At 40.6% G+C, this 17,518-nt stretch overlaps 1 protein-coding gene across 6 annotated transcripts in view; it reads left to right on the forward strand.

Moving 5' to 3' along the window:
- adgrb1a (adhesion G protein-coupled receptor B1a) overlaps nt 1–17,518 on the forward strand; it is a 468,831-nt gene that overhangs the window by 185,506 nt on the left and 265,807 nt on the right. For 5 of the 6 annotated variants that reach the window (XM_061914951.1, XM_061914947.1, XM_061914950.1 and 2 more), the window contains exons 10-13: nt 5,676–5,870; nt 11,125–11,193; nt 15,308–15,416; nt 16,145–16,288. In XM_061914951.1, coding sequence (XP_061770935.1) covers nt 5,676–5,870; nt 11,125–11,193; nt 15,308–15,416; nt 16,145–16,288 — 517 coding nt within the window. The remainder of the gene's footprint in view (nt 1–5,675; nt 5,871–11,124; nt 11,194–15,307; nt 15,417–16,144; nt 16,289–17,518) is intronic. The other variant, XM_061914949.1, reaches the window with a different exon arrangement.

Below are 17,518 nucleotides of genomic sequence, written 5' to 3' on the forward strand. Positions count from 1 at the left end.
CTTAAAAGATTCAAGAGCGCGGCCACCACTGCTGCTCACTGCTCCCCTCACCTCCCAGGGGGTGAACAATGGCATGGGTCAAATGCAGAGGACAAATGTCACCAAACCTAGTGTGTGTGTGACCATCAGTGGTACTTTAAGAAAGACTATTAAAATGGGACCCAAGGGTTGGAATTGGGGGTTAAATCACTAAAATGATTAACAAGCGTGGCCACCGCTGCTGCTCACTGCTCCCCTCACCTCCCAGGGGGTGGAACAAGGGGATGGATCAAATGCAGAGAACAAATTTCAACACACTTAGTATGTGTGCGACAATCATTGGTACTTTAACAAAGACTAAAAATGGGACCCATGGGTTGGAATTGGGGGTTAAATCACTAAAATGATTAACAAGTGTGGTCACCGCTGCTGCTCACTTCTCCCCTCTACTCCCAAGGGGTAAACAAGGGGATGGGTCAAATGCAGAGAACAAATTTCGACACACTTAGTATGTGTGTGACAATCATTGGTACTTTAACAATGACTATAAATGGGACCCAAGGTTTGGAATTGGGGGTTAAATCACTTAAAAGATTCAAGAGCGCGGCCACCACTGCTGCTCACTGCTCCCCTCTACTCCCAGGGGGTAAACAGATGGGTCGAATGCAGAGGACACATGTCACCAAACCTAGTGTGTGTGTGATCATCAGTTGTACTTTAACAAAGACTATTAATGGGACCCAAGGGTTGGAATTGGGGGTTAAATCACTAAATGATTTACGAGCGTGACCACCGCTTCTGCCTACTGCTCCCCTCACCTCCCGGGGGGTGAACAATGGCATGGGTCAAATGCAGAGGACAAATGTCACCAAACCTAGTGTGTGTGTGGCCATCAGTGGTACTTTAAGAAAGACTATTAAATTGAGACCCAAGGGTTGAAATTGGGGATTAAATCACTAAAATGATTAACAAGCGTGGCCACCGCTGCTGCTCACTGCTCCCCTCACCTCCCAGGGGGTGATTAGGGGGATGGGTCAAATGCAGAAGACACATTTCACTACACTTAGTGTGTGTGTGACAATCATTGGTACTTTAACAAAGACTATAAAAATGGGACCCAAGGTTTGGAATTGGGGGTTAAATCACTTAAAAGATTCAAGAGCGTGGCCACCGCTGCTGCTCACTGCTCCCCTCTACTCCCAGGGGGTAAACAAGGGGATGAGTCAAATGCAGAGAACACATTTCGACACACTTAGTATGTGTGTGACAATCATTGGTACTTTAACAAAGACTAAAAATGGGACCCAAGGGTTGGAATTGGGGATTAAATCACTAAAATGATTAATAAGCGTGGCCACCGCTGCTGCTCACTGCTCCCCTCACCTCCCAGAACCAAGGGGATGGATCAAATGCCGAGGGTAATTTCACCACACCGAGTGTGCGTGTGACTATCAGTGGTACTTTAACTTTAGTTTTCCATCCAAGCCAGAAATGTGTTCCTCTTGCTCCCTCCTGCTCAGTCAGACGTCCGTTTTAAAAATAGCTCATAATTAAGCACGAGTGTTCTCTCCAAAGGCCGTGCACGCACACCAACGCCTCAGCATCAAATTGCGTCAGTAACATGAATTGATATACAATTGAAAAACAAATGGTCACGTGTCTTTGTTTTGTTCCAATCAAGTTCCAATCAACCAAAAACAGATCAGAACAATCGTGGTCACTAACTTTGAAACTTCCACCATCAAATGATGGCCGCGCCGCCAATTTGCAATCTTATTTCCTGCCAGGTGCGTGGCCTCCCCAAATTGGTTGGTGGGACACATGTCCAAACCCGCTGATTTGTTGGATCGTGCAAAGTACCTGCAGCTGGTGCAGAGCACATGTGTTCACACATCAGGTGACAGTAGTACAGTGTGGTAATATACTGCTTAAATTGGAGCTAATTGCACGCCTGAACACATCGACATGTACTGCATATGCTGTTTGTACGTCTTATTCACTCACATTCTTTTTTGGTGTTTGATCGGAATGAGAATCAGCACCTCCAAGTCCGAGTCCATGGTTCTCGCCCGGAAAAAGGGGGGAGTGCCATCTCCGGGTTGGGGAGGAGACCCTGCCCCAAGTGGAGGAGTTCAAGTACCTAGGAGTCTTGTTCACGAGTGGGGGAAGAGTGGATCGTGAGATCGACAGGCGGACCGGTGCGGCGTCTTCAGTAATGCGGACGTTGTATCGATCCGTTGTGGTGAAGAAGGAGCTGAGCCGGAAGGCAAAGCTCTCAATTTACCGGTCGATCTACGTTCCATCCTCACCTATGGTCATGAGCTTTGGGTCATGACCGAAAGGATAAGATCACGGGTACAAGCGGCCGAAATGAGTTTCCTCTCCCTTAGAGATAGGGTGAGAAGCTCTGCCATCCGGGAGGAACTCAAAGTAAAGCCGCTGCTCCTCCACATCGAGAGGAGCCAGATGAGGTGGTTCGGGCATCTGGTCAGGATGCGACCCGAACCCCTCCCTAGGGAGGTGTTTAGGGCACGTCCAACCGGTAGGAGGCCACGGGGAAGACCCAGGACACGTTGGGAAGACTATGTCTCCCGGCTGGCCTGGGAATGCCTCGGGATCCCCCGGGAAGAGCTAGACGAAGTGGCTGGGGAGAGGGAAGTCTGGGCTTCCCTGCTTAGGCTGCTGCCCCCGCGACCCGACCTCGGATAAGCAAAAGATGATGGATGGATGGATGGATGGATTTTTTTTACTAATGTTTAAACAGAGATGACCAGAACAGAAAAACAGCAATAAACTTTTTTTTTTTTCCAAAAAGAAAAATAAAATAAAATAAAGCTAAAATAGAAATAAGAATAGTTATACATAGAAGAGAAAGAACAAACATCCACCCCAGAAAGGAACACAAAAAAAAACAAAAATATAAAAAAAAATTTTTTTTTAAAAATAAAATAAAAAAATAAACCTTGCTTTGACTGCCACTTATACAGTAATGACATAAAACATAAATATACTGTACGTAGACCTTCAGTATGTAAACCAACCAGAATACTGTTAAAAAAAAAAAATACGTGTGTGTGTGTGTGTGTGTGTGTTTGTGTGTGTGTGTGTGTGTGTGTGTGTGTGTGTGTGTGTGTGTGTGTGTGTGTGTGTGTGTGTGTGTGTGTGTGTGTGTGTGTGTGTGTGTGTGTATACAAGCCTTGTTTCCATGTGATTTTGGACATTGTGTTAAATGTGAACGGAGTGCAATGATTTGAGAAAAAAAGAGAAAAAAAAAAAAATCACTGTTGTACCTTTGTTGATGGTTGGTCAAAAAAGGTCAGAAAACACCCGATAAAACTTCCTTTCAGAACCCCTCTGACATTCTTTTTTAATAGAATGAGCTAAAAAAAAAAAAGATTCCTGATTCTCCGATATGAACACAAATGGGAAATAAAATACATTTAAAGGCCTACTGAAATGAGATTTTCTTATTTAAACGGGGATAGCAGGTCCATTCTATGTGTCATACTTGATCATTTCGCCATATTTGCCATATTTTTGCTGAAAGGATTTAGTAGAGAACATCCACGATAAAGTTTGCAACTTTTGGTCGCTCATAAAAAAGCCTTGCCTGTACCGGAAGTAGCAGACGATGACGTCACCGGTGTGAGGGCTCCTCACATCCTCACATTGTTTATAATGGGAGCCTCCTACAAAAAGACAGAGAAAACGACAATTTCCCCATTAATTTGAGCGATAATGAAAGATTCGTGGCTGATGAGGACTAGAAAAAAATAAATAAAAATAAAATAAAAATCGACGGCTTCGGGCGGCGGTAGTGTGAGCGTCTCAGATGTAATTAGACACATTTACTAGGATAATTCTGGAAGATCCCTTATCTGTTTATTGTTTTAATAGTGTTTTAGTGAGATTGTAAAGACATACCTCGAGGTCGGATGGCTGTGGTGAACACGCCAGTGTCTCAGAGAGAAGCCAAGCTGACAACTGCCTTTTTTGACAGCTACTGCAGGAGGACGAATAATCCACTGATGTCTCCGGTAAGATATAGATCACAATTTTCCCATCCAAAAACATGCTGGTTGACGTAGAGCAGGGGTCACCAACAAGCTGCCCGCGGGCACCAGGTAGCCCGTAAGGACCAGATGAGTCGCCCGCTGGCCTGTTCTAAAAATAGCTCGAATAGCAGCACTTACCAGTGAGCTGCCTCTATTTTTTTTAAATTGTATTTATTTACTAGCAAGCTGGTCTCGCTTTGTTCGACATTTTTAATTCTAAGAAGGACAAAACTCAAATAGAATTTGAAAATCCAAGAAAATATTTTAAAGACTTGGTCTTCACTTGTTTAAATAAATTCATTTATTTTTTTACTTTGCTTCTTATAACTTTCAGAAAGAAAATTTTAGAGAGAAAAATACAACTTAAAAAATGATTTTAGGATTTTTAAACACATATACCTTTTTACCTTTTAAATTCCTTCCTCTTCTTTCCTGACAATTTAAATCAATGTTCAAGTATTTTTTTTTCATTGTAAAGAATAATAAATAAATTGTAATTTAATTCTTCATTTTAGCTTCTGTTTTTTTGACGAAGAATATTTGTGAAATATTTCTTCAAACTTATGATTAAAATTTAAAAACATTATTCTGGCAAATCTAGAAAATCTGTAGAATCAAATTTAAATCTTATTTCAAAGTATTTTGAATTTCTTTGAAATTTTCAGAAAATCTAGAAGAAATAATGATTTGTCTTTGTTAGAAATATAGCTTGGTCCAATTTGTTATATATTCTAACAAAGTGCAGATTGGATTTTAACCTATTTAAAACATGTCATCAAAATTCTAAAATTAATCTTAATCAGAAAAAATTACTAATGATGTTCCATAATTTCTTTTTTACATTTTTTCAAAAAGATTCAAATTAGCTAGTTTTTCTCTTCATTTTTTTCCGTTGAATTTTGAATTTTAAAGACTTGAAATTGAAGACAAACTAAGTTTCAAAATGTAATATTCATTTTTTTCGTGTTTTCTCCTCTTTTAAACCGTTCAATTAAGTGTTTTTTTTAAAATCATTTTTATCATTTATTCTCTACAAAAAACCTTCCGTAAAATTTACGATGGAATGACAGACAAAAATACCCATTTTTTATATATGTAGATTTATTTATTTAAGGCAAATTGGCTATTTCTGGCAATTTATTTAAATGTGTATCAAACTGGTAGCCCTTTGCATTTATTAGTACCCAAGAAGTAGCTCTTGGCTTCAAAAAGGTTGGTGACATCTGACGTAGAGAAACATGTTGGCTGGACCGCTCTGTGTTAAAGCTCCACAACAAACAAAGAAACACCGGCTGTGTTTCGATGCTAAAGGCAGCTGCAATACACCGCTTTCCACCAACAGCATTCTTCTTTGACGTCTCCATTATTAATTGAACAAATTGCAATAGATTCAGCAACACAGACGTCCAGAATACTGTGTAATTATGCGATGAAAAGAGACGACTTTTAGCCGTGTGTGGTGCTGGGCTAGTATGTCGGCTACAACCCGAGACGTCACAAACACGCGTCATCAATCCGCGACGTTTTCAACTATCAGACTGCGTGGTCGCTAGTAGTGGCTTTCAGTAGGCCTTTAAAGTAACAAACAGGTACTCAACTGTTTATGGTGATGGTGAATGTTATTGTAACTCTCTCTGTTAGACACGAGATCATTTGTCCAAAGCACAGCGAGGCCTGGTGGGAGACGGCGTCTCGGAAGTGATGACGAAACTGAGGGTGACTTCCAGCGATGGCACTAGCTACAGCGGCGATTTGCTGGCCATCATAGACGTGCTGAAGAACATGACTGAAATCTTCAGGAGGGCGTACTACAGTCCCAGCAGTGCAGACATGAGGGTGAAGTATTTTTCTGTTAACTCGTTCATCCATCTATCCATTTTCTACTGCTTGTCCCTTTTGGGGTAGTGCTGGAGCCTATCCCAGCTGCATACGGGCTGAGGGCGGGGTACACCCCCGTACATGTCGCCACCTCATCGCAGGGCCAACACAGATAGACAGACAACATTCACACTTTAAGTCAGTAACAGAAATATCGATTCACTTTTAGTTTATTCATTTATTTCATTGTTTTTAATTTTACATTTTTTGATTATTTGTTTTGCGCCACTTGCATTTTTACATTTAAATACAATATTGGAAAAATAAAATCCAACATTCTAATGATAAGCAAATTATCAGTAAGAGTTCGTAACCTCAGAAAGCACCAACTAAGGTCCGTGCAACTTCCGTTTATTCGATTTCCAATTCTGAAACGCAAATCAGAAAAACAAAATTACATTTTCATTGTATGGGGCAGATTTTAAAACAAACAAAAAAGGGGTACATTTTCATTCAAATATTGCCTTAAAATTGGATTTTGTGCTGTTTTCCTTTTCCTCCATTCATCCATCTTCTTCCGCTTATCCGAAATCGGGTCGCGGGGGCAGCAGCCTAAGCAGGAAAGCCCAGACTTCCCTCTCCCCAGCCACTTCGTTTAGCTCTTCCCGGGGGATCCCGAGGCGTTCCCAGGCCAGCCAGGAGACATAGTAGTGTTTTCCTTTTATGGGTTTTTATTTTCCCAGATAAACACAAAAATCTAATATGTTCATCCAAAATGCAAAACTGCATGGTTATATAGATAGATGGATAGATAATACTTTATTGATTTTGTCCAGAGAGTTCCATCGGGAATATGTGTGACAACAAATTGAACCGGAAGCAGTATTTTAGCTTTTCCTTTGCATTTAGCATGTTTTAGCATAACGCTAACATCTTTGTTCGGCAGGACTCCTATTGTTCCGTGCACCTTCCATTCATTCTATTTACAATTCTGAAAGACAAATAAAAACAAGACAAAATATAAGGCCTTTTTTCGATTTTTATTATATGGGGCAGATTTTCAAACAAACAAAAAAGGGTTGATTTTCATTCAAATATTGCCATAAAATTGGATTTTGTGCTGTTTTCCTTGTATGGATTTTTATTTTTCCAGATAAACACAAAAATGTAATATATGTTCATCCAAAATGCAAAAATGCGTGGTTATATGTATGACAACGAATTGAACCGGAAGCAGTTTTTTAGCTTTTCCTTTGCATTTAGCATGTTTTTAGCATAACGCTAACATCTTTGTTCAGCAGGAGTCCTATTGGTCCGTGTACCTTCCATTCATTCTATTTCCAATTCTGAAACACAAATCAAAAAAACTAAATATAAGGTCTTTTTTCGATTTTTATTATATGGGGCAGATTTTAAAACAAACAAAAAGGAGTACATTTTCATTTAAATATTGCCATAAAATTTGATTTTGTGCTGTTTTCTTTTTGTGAATTTTTATTTTCCCAGATAAACACAAAAATATAATATTTTCTTCCAAAATGCAAAAATGTGTGACAACAAATTGAACCGGAAGCAGTATTTTAGCTTTTCCTTTGCATTTAGCATGTTTTTAGCATAACGCTAACATCTTTGTTCAGCAGGACTCCTATTGTTCCGTGTACCTTCCATTCATTGTATTTCCAATTCTGAAACGCAAATAAAATCAAAACAAAATATAAGGCCTTTTTTCGATTTTTATTATATGTGGCAGATTTTCAAACACACAAAAAAGGGTTGATTTTTATTCAAATATTGCCATGAAATTGGATTTTGTGCTGTTTTCCTTATATGGATTTTTATTTTTCCAGATAAACACAAAAATGTAATATATGTTCATCCAAAATGCAAAATGCGTGGTTATATGTATGACAACGAATTGAACCGGAAGCAGTTTTTTAGCTTTTCCTTTGCATTTAGCATGTTTTTAGCATAACGCTAACATCTTTGTTCAGCAGGAGTCCTATTGGTCCGTGTACCCTCCGTTCATTGTATTTCCAATTCTGAAACACAAATCAAAAAAACAAAATATAAGGTCTTTTTTCGATTTTTATTATATGGGGCAGATTTTCAAACAAACAAAAAGGAGTACATTTTCATTTAAATATTGCCATAAAATTGGATTTTGTGCTGTTTTCCTTTTGTTATTTTTTATTTTCCCAGATAAACACTAAAATCTAATATTTTCATCCAAAATGCAAAAATGTGTGACAACAAATTGAACCGGAAGCAGTATTTTAGCTTTTCCTTTGCATTTAGCATGTTTTTAGCATAACGCTAACATCTTTGTTCAGCAGGACTCCTATTGTTCCGTGTACCTTCCATTCATTGTATTTCCAATTCTGAAACGCAAATAAAAACAAAAAACAAAATATAAGGCCTTTTTTCGATTTTTATTCCAGTATATGTGGCAGATTTTCAGACAAACAAAAAAGGGTTGATTTTCATTCAAATATTGCCATAAAATTGGATTTTGTGCTGTTTTCCTTATATGGATTTTTTTTTTCCAGATAAACACAAAAATGTAATATATGTTCATCCAAAATGCAAAAATGCGTGGTTATGTGTGTGACAACGAACTGAACCGGAAACAGTTTTTTAGCTTTTCCTTTGCATTTAGCATGTTTTTAGCATAACGCTAACATCTTTGTTCAGCAGGAGTCCTATTGGTCCGTGTACCCTCTGTTCATTCTATTTCCAATTCTGAAACACAAATCAAAAAAACAAAATATAAGGTCTTTTTTTCGATTTTTATTATATGGGGCAGATTTTAAAACAAACAAAAAGGAGTACATTTTCATTTAAATATTGCCATAAAATTGGATTTTGTGCTGTTTTCCTTTTGTTATTTTTTATTTTCCCAGATAAACACTAAAATCTAATATTTTCATCCAAAATGCAAAAATGTGTGACAACAAATTGAACCGGAAGCAGTATTTTAGCTTTTCCTTTGCATTTAGCATGTTTTAGCATAACGCTAACATCTTTGTTCAGCAGGATTCCTATTGTTCCGTGCACCTTCCATTCATTCTATTTCCAATTCTGAAACACAAATCAAAAAACAAAATATAAGGCCTTTTTTCGATTTTTATTATATGGGGAAGATTTTCAAACACACAAAAAAGGGTTGATTTTCATTCAAATATTGCCATAAAATTGGATTTTGTGCTGTTTTCCTTATATGGATTTTTATTTTTCCAGATAAACACAAAAATGTAATATATGTTCATCCAAAATGCAAAAATGCGTGGTTATGTGTGTGACAACAAATTGAACCGGAAGCAGTAATTTAGCTTTTCCTTTGCATTTAGCATGTTTTTAGCATAACGCTAACATCTTTGTTCAGCAGGACTCCTATTGTTCCGTGTACCTTCCATTCATTCTATTTCCAATTCTGAAACGTAAATCAAAAAAACAAAATAGGGCCATTTTTCAATTTTTATTATATATGGCAGATTTTAAAAGAAACTAAAAAGGGTTGATTTTGAGTTAATGTCCAATGTGTCCAACCTCTCATGTGCTGGGGCCTGTTTTTATGGGCCAAGGACCCTATTGAAACTGCTGTGTTTTATTATTATTCCGCACCTAGGCGCTGTAATTTGACCCCCTTAACATGCTTCAAAACTCATCAAATTTGACACACACGTCGGTATAGCAAACCTTCCCAACATATTAAGCAACCAATCCCCCAAAATGAAAATTGCGCTCTAGCGCCCCCTAGGAAAAAATTACAGACAAAACTGCATGTAACTTCTGTTAGGAATGTCATAGCGACATGAAACAAAAACTCCGATGTAGGTCTGACTTAGACCCAATTTTCATACACTCACTTCTTTCAGCAAAAATCTACAGGAAGTTGGCAAAAACCCCTTCAAAATAAAAAATTTCGCAAAAAATGCAATTTTTGCCTCTTTGCGCTGTAATTTGACCCCTTTAAAATGCTTCAAAAGTCACCAAACTTGGCGCACACATAAGGACTGGCGAATATTGCGATCTAATGAAAAAACCAAACCCCAAAACTCAAAATTGCGCTCTAGCGTTATTTTTGAATAAAACACTGAAAAAACTGCTCCCAGGAAGAAAACACAGACAAAATTGCTTGTAACTTCCGGTAAGAATGTTGGAGAGACATGAAACAAAAACTTCTATGTAGGTCTCGCTTAGACCTACATGTCATAGATTGACAACCCCCAACAAAAATCAACAGGAAGTTTGCAATCCCCCTTCAAAACAAAAGTTTTGTAAAAACCGGTCACCTTTCTTCAAACATTATCTCCTCTGAGTGCGTTTGTTGTTTTGGCTTCAAACTCGCACAGGAGAGAGATTGAACCCTTCTGATTAAAAGTATAGAACAGAGTTTTTGATAAGTTCTCAGGTTTTGATTTTACGCGCCTTCAAAGAACCCCTGTGCAAAGTCTCCTAAAAAATGTCATTTTTGCCTCTTTGAGCTGTTATTTGACCCCCTTAAAATGCTTCTAAACTCACCAAACTTGACACACACATCAGGTCTGGCAAAAATTGCGATCTGATGAAAAAAACCTAACCTCAAAACTCAAAATTGCGCTCTACCGCCCCCCCTAGGAATACAACACGGACAAACTGCTCCTAGGAAGAAAACACAGACAAAACTGCTTGTAACTTCCGGTGGGAATGTCAGAGAGACATGAAACAAAAAACACTATGTAGGTCTCACTTAGACCTACATTTGAATAATTAACATACTTTAGCAAAAATCCACAGGAAGTTTGATATTTTCACTTCAATACAACAACTGCATTACTTTCACAATGCATTAGATTATCAAAATAGTGGCTCCAAGGTGTCTTCTAACGCTTATCCGGCCGTGGGTCTCGGGGGCAGCAGCCAAAGGCGGACCCGACCAACGCTGCTTGCAGCTTTAATTTTAAATTGCCTTTCAAATGTCTATTCTTGGTGTTGGATTTTATCAAATACATTCCCCCAAAAATGCGACTTACACTTCAGTGCGACTCATATATGTTTTTTTCCCCTTCTTTATTATGCATTTTCAGCAGGTGCGGCATATACGAAAAATACGGTACTTGCTTACTAAAAAGCATGTTTCTTCGACGTTAGGTTTGAGTTGCTCAACGTTGTTTTATTGTCTCTGCCTGCTGGGTTTATTTCAAAAATGTTTACTGACATTTCCCATATTGCTCATTTTCCTATTGCCGAACGGAAAACAAAAAACGATAAGACCTGTGCTTCCCTTCTCTAGAACTTTGTGCAGTCAGTCAGCAATCTGCTGATGGAAGAAAACAGGGAACGATGGGAAGAAGCACAACTGGTAAGCATAATCTTTCATAAATTACATTTACGTCGTCTCCATGTCTCTACTTATACGATTTATGTGAAGCACGGAAAGGTGCTAAATAGTACTTTGCATATTAATAACGCCAGTGCTGCAGAACTGGTTGGTTTGACGGTCTGACAAACACTGAGAGGCGTGGAACAGAAATACAGTGGGGCAAAAAAGTATTAAGTCGGCCACCGATTGTGCAAGTTCTCCCACTTAAAATGATGACAGAGGTCTGTCATTTTCATCATAGGCACACTTCAACTGTGAGAGACAGAATGTGGAAAAAAAATCCAGGAATTCACATTGTAGGAATTTTAAAGAATTTATTTGTAAATTATGGTGGAACCATTCAAAGCTCTCACTGATGGAAGGAGGTTTAGGCTCCAAATCTCACGATACATGGCCCCATTCATTCTTTCCTTAACACGGATCAATGGTCCTGTCCACTTAGTAGAAAAACAGCCCCAAAGCATGAAGTTTCCACCCCCATGCTTCACAGTAGGTATGGTGTTCTTGGGATGCAACTCAGTATTCTTCTTCCTCCAAACATACACGTTGAGTTTATACCAAAATGGATACATGGATGATACAGCAGGGGATTGGGAGAATGTCATGTGGTCAGATGAAACCAAAATAGAACTTTTTGGTATAAACTCAACTGGTCGGTGTCAAACCCCGCCTTGGGTGAAGGTAATGTAACCTCTGCAAACCGGACTTTAAATCAAGGATGGCAAGGCAGTGGTCACAGTTTACAAACATTTATTTAAAATCCCAAAAAGTGTCAAGAGGTGAACAACAACAGAAAGACCAAGCACCCACAATCTCAGTAGTTGGTTTGATGTATGAACCTCAAAACTCTTGGTCAGGACAGAGAACCTCCTCTGGCAGTGACAGACCGCAGACTGGTAGAAACATGGCATTTTCCCCACTTAAATAGCCCATAGCCCCGCCCACTAGCTGGGACCAATTTGACAAGGGAAGTTAAGAAAGAGCTTGGTCCGCATTGCTGGCAGTAAGTCGGACACGTTTCCAGTGAGGGTTGGACTCCGCCAAGGCTGTCCTTTGTCACCGATTCTGTTCAGAACTTTTATGGACAGAATTTCTAGGCGCAGTCAAGGCGTTGAGGGGTTCCGGTTTGGTGGCCGCAGGATTAGGTCTCTGCTTTTTGCAGATGATGTGGTCCTGATGGCTTCATCTGACCGGGATCTTCAGCTCTCGCTGGATCGGTTCGCAGCCGAGTGTGAAGCGACTAGGATGAGAATCAGCACCTCCAAGTCCGAGTCCATGGTTCTTGTCAGGAAAAGGGTGCCATCTCTAGGTTGGGGAGGAGACCCTGCCCCAAGTGGAGGAGTTCAAGTACCTAGGAGTCTTGTTCACGAGTGGGGGAAGAGTGGATCGTGAGATCGACAGGCGGATCGGTGCGGCGTCTTCAGTAATGCGGACGTTGTACCGATCCGTTGTGGTGAAGAAGGAGCTGAGCCGGAGGGCAAAGCTCTCAATTTACCGGTCGATCTACGTTCCCATCCTCACCTATGGTCATGAGCTTTGGGTCATGACCGAAAGGATAAGATCACGGGTACAAGCGGCCCAAATGAGTTTCCTCTCCCTTAGAGATAGGGTGAGAAGCTCTGCCATCCGGGAGGAACTCAAAGTAAAGCCGCTGCTCCTCCACATGGAGAGGAGCCAGATGAGGTGGTTCGGGCATCTGGTCAGGATGCCACCCGAACGCCTCCCTAGGGAGGTGTTTAGGGCACGTCCAACCGGTAGGAGGCCACGGGGAAGACCCAGGACACGTTGGGAAGACTATGTCTCCCGGCTGGCCTGGGAACGCCTCGGGATCCCCCGGGAAGAGCTAGACGAAGTGGCTGGGGAGAGGGAAGTCTGGGCTTCCCTGCTTAGGCTGCTGCCCCCGCGACCCGACCTCGGATAAGCGGAAGATGATGGATGGATGGATGGATGGATGGATATTAAGAAAACAGTTCCTTTGTAAATTTAACCATAAATAACCATTAGACGTCTAAAAAGTATTCACATAGTACTTTTGCATATTTAAAGCAGTCACTTTTGTCCACAGTGTATTCAGGTTTAGACAACACAACTTTCAAATGTCCCTCAGCAACACCCAGCTCCTGACAATCATGGTTTGGCCCAAATTAGGCCTAATTAGTCCAAGCAGGTGTGCTCACCTACATAAAGCCTTCAGCCCCACCCTGACTCTTTTAGCCAGACATGCAGAGCCATGGCGAGTGACAGCTTACAACTTGTTTGTGGAGCATGCTGGTTGTAGTGTGTCAATGTGGAGCTTTTTAACAAATGTGCACGGTTTGTGAGGAAGCCAAAGGTCAAACAGTGACAGTGTGGGGTCAAACTGTCACTGTCGTGTTTGGAGGAAGAAGAATACTGAGTTGCATCCCAAGAACACCATACCTACTGTGAAGCATGGGGTGGAAACATCGTGCTTTGGGGCTGTTTTTCTGCTAAGGGGACAGGACGATTGATCCGTGTTAAGGAAAGAATGAATGGGGCCATGTATCGTGAGATTTTGGAGCCAAAACCTCCTTCCATCAGTGAGAGCTTTGAATGCTTGACCAAATACTTATTTTCCACCATAATTTACAAATAAATTCTTTAAAATTCCTGGATTTTGTACCTATGATGAACATTACAGACCTCTGTCATCATTTTAAGTGGGAGAACTTGCACAATCGCTGGCTGACTAAATACTTTTTTGCCCCACTGTAGCTACAGCTGATGAGTTAAATCAGGGGTGCCCACACTTTTTCTGCAGGCGAGCTACTTTTCAATTGACCACCTCGAGGGGATCTACCTCATTTATATATATCATTTATATTTATTTATTTATGAAAGAGACATTTTTGTAAACAAGTTAAATGTGTTTAATGATAATACAAGCATGTGTAACACATATAGAAGTCTTTCTTTCACAAAGACAAGAATATAAGTTGCTGTATTACCTGATTCTGATGACTTGCATTGATTGGAATCAGACAGTAATGATGATAACGCCCACATTTTCAAATGGAGGAGAAAAAAAGTTGTCCTTTCTGTACAATACCACATGAAAGTGGTTGTTTTTGGCATCTAATTCATCCAGCTTCCATACACTTTACAAGAAAAACATAGGCGGCAAATTCCGTAGCTTGCTTGATTGACATTCACGGCACCCGAGGGTCTTGTGAGATGACGCTGGCTGCTGCCAGTTCATTATTATGAAAAAATGACAGAGAGGAAGGCGAGAAACACTTTTTATTTCAACAGACTTTCGCGCCGTCCCTTCCGTCAAAACTCTAAAGGCCGACTGCACATTTCCTATCTTCACAATAAAAGCCCTGCTTCATGCTGCCTGCGCTAACAAAATAAGAGTCTCAGAAAGCTGGCGTGCACAAGTGATGTGCACGCCAGCTTTCTGAGGGATCGCTTGTGCACGCCAGTTTTCCGAGACTGTATTTAGTTAGCGCAGGCAGCATGAAGCAGGGCTTTTATTGTGAAGATAGGAAATGTGCAGTCGGCCTTTAGAGTTTTGACGGAAGGTACGGCGCGAGAGTCTGTTGAAATAAAAAGTGTTTCTCGCCTTCCTCTCGGTCATATTTTCATAATAATGATCTTGCAGCAGCCAGCGTCATCTCACAAGACCCTCCGGTACCGTGAATGTCATTTAAGTGACGTCTTGGTGAAGATTGATGATCACTCGTTTTTAGGTCTATTTTTTTTAAAAGCCTGGCTGGAGATCGACTGACACACCCCCCGTGGTCGACGTACTGGGCACCCCTGAGTTAAAGCAAACACCCACTCGTTATTCTGCTGCACTCCTCAACTTGTGCATTCCCTCCAAAGTCAGGTCCACATAGGGACTTTGCATAACGAGGGATGATTCAGGACACGCCTGAGTTGGAAATACTTTCTCAGAAAGGATTTAGGTCTAGTCTTAAATATACAGTATAAGCCTGGAAAATGGTTCTCCAAATTCCACAGGAGAGGAAGCGCCATTCTTAAAGGCCCATTCTTCTTTCCAGTGGCTCAGTGCGATGGTTCAGGATTTATACCCATTTTTTTTTTTGTATTGGACATTGTGTTCTCACAGCTGGGGCCAAACGTCAAAGAGCTGTTCCGCCTGATTGAGGACTTTGTGGATGTCATCGGCCTGAGAATGAAAGACTTTCAAGACATGTATGAAGTGACTGATAACCTAGGTAAACATTCACACGGAAAACTTTGGCAACTATTTGCTGCCTTGTGTTATGTGCATCATTTGTATCGTTATATTTCTTAAACAGGTCATAAATGAATATGAACTTGACAATGTTAGTGCAGTGGTTGATGTCTGTGTGACATACAATCCTGCAGTGTTAATTTGTCCCTTTTTCTCCCCCAAAATGTCTTATGCAGTTAGTACCATTTCCTGAGCAATAAACCATATTTCCTTGAATTGCCCCTGGGGCGCTAATTCATGCTAAAAGGTAATTCTTCATTTTAATTGTCCCATTTACTCTCTGTAAAGCACCAGTTCCATTGGCAGCAAAACAGGCCAAGAGCATAATACTACCACCACCATGCTTGACGGTAGTTATGGTGTTCCTCACCTTATCTCCTCCAAACATATTGCTGGGTATTGTGGCCAAACAGCTCGATGTTTGTTTCATCTGACATCACATGGACAAAGATAAGACCTTCTGGAGGAACGTTCTGTGGTCTTATGTTCTTTACAAGTGTATGTCAACTTTTGACCACAACTATATGGACATTATATCAGCAATCGGAAACAAAGAATGATCTAAAACATGAATACCAATTATGACAAAGACCTTTTGTGCGGTCGGCGTTCAACGCAGTTTCTTGACCAGTTTTATGCTGATAAATTGAGTCTAATGTGATCTCACGATGGTAATGAATTAAAACATTTCTGTCATCTCCGCTACAGTTTTGAGCATCCACAAGCGTCCAGTGCTGGGTAACGCAGACATCAGTTTCCCTATGAAGGGCTGGAGGGGCATGGTGGATTGGGCCCGCAACTCGGAGGACAAAGTCACCGTCCCAAAGCACATCCTGTTGACGGGAAAGCCAGGTGAGAATTGCAAATTGTACATGTAGGGATGATTCGATTCGCAATAGATTCATACGATATGTTATTAAGTGTAAAAATTATGAAAAATTGTACATGTAGGGGTGTCACGCCTATGGATCATGTTTTGTTTTGGTCGTGTTCGGTTTTGTTTTTTGGAATCTCAGTTCCTGTTTTGCAAATCCTGGTTTGTTTTGTTACCATGACTACTCATTAGTTTCCACCTTGTCCCCAAGTCACGCCTCGGTCCTCAGTTCTCACACCTGTTAAACTTTATCATAGCTATTATTTAAGTCACAGTTGCCAAGTGTTCAGTCTGGCAACTTGACTTTACCCACGTATACCTCAACTCCTTCATGCCATTCCATGCTGTTTGTTTTTTCCAAGTTTTGCTATTCATGCCACAGTGCAAGTGTTTTTGTTCATGTTTATAGTTTGTAGCCTTTGTACTTGTCTTTTGTTTTGTCATTAGTCGAGTTTGTTCTCCGCCATTGTGCGCGCTCTTTGTTTGCCTTTTTTTTTAGTTTTTTTCGATTATTAAATTAAAATGTACTCACGTTCACGTCTCGCTCGTGCCAACTACCCTTTGCATCGAAGAAACAACCCTAGTTTGACAAGGAGAGGGGAGGTTCTCTATGACAGGGCCGTTCTACTGACGGCCCGCTTTCATTTGGCCCGCCGAACATCACCCAAATAGGCTTACGAAACCATTAAAACTAGGATTGTTCACCTATGCAGTACTCCTGCCAGCCCACAGGTGGAAACAGTGAGAAATGTGTCGCAATGAAGTAGCAGTGGAGTAAGTAGAATACTAATTTTTCAACCCTAAAAAAAGAATCAAAATCTATTGCAAGAATCAGACTTTCAACAAGGACTCGACAACAAAGTATGAATTTTCTACCCCCAAGTGCTCAAGTCATTGTTTACTGCCTGACCTTTTAAGCGACTGACACAGTGTTCTCGACAAAAAGCAACAATGAGTAACACTTTACACGGGCGACACATATTCACCATAAATTCAAGTTAAAGTACCATTGATTGTCACATACTCACGTGGTAGGGCGGAATTATTCTCCGCATTCGACCCCATCACCCTTGATCACCCCCTGGGAGGTGAGGGGAGCAGTGGGCAGCAGCAGTGGCCGCGCCCGGGAATTTACAGATGTAGCGGTGAACTGTAGTTACTGACAGTGGTTTTCTGAAATGTTCCGGAGCCCATGTGGTGATATCCTT

The sequence above is a fragment of the Nerophis ophidion genome, linkage group LG11, assembly GCF_033978795.1.
Source record: "Nerophis ophidion isolate RoL-2023_Sa linkage group LG11, RoL_Noph_v1.0, whole genome shotgun sequence".
Taxonomy (NCBI): Eukaryota; Metazoa; Chordata; class Actinopteri; order Syngnathiformes; family Syngnathidae; genus Nerophis; species Nerophis ophidion.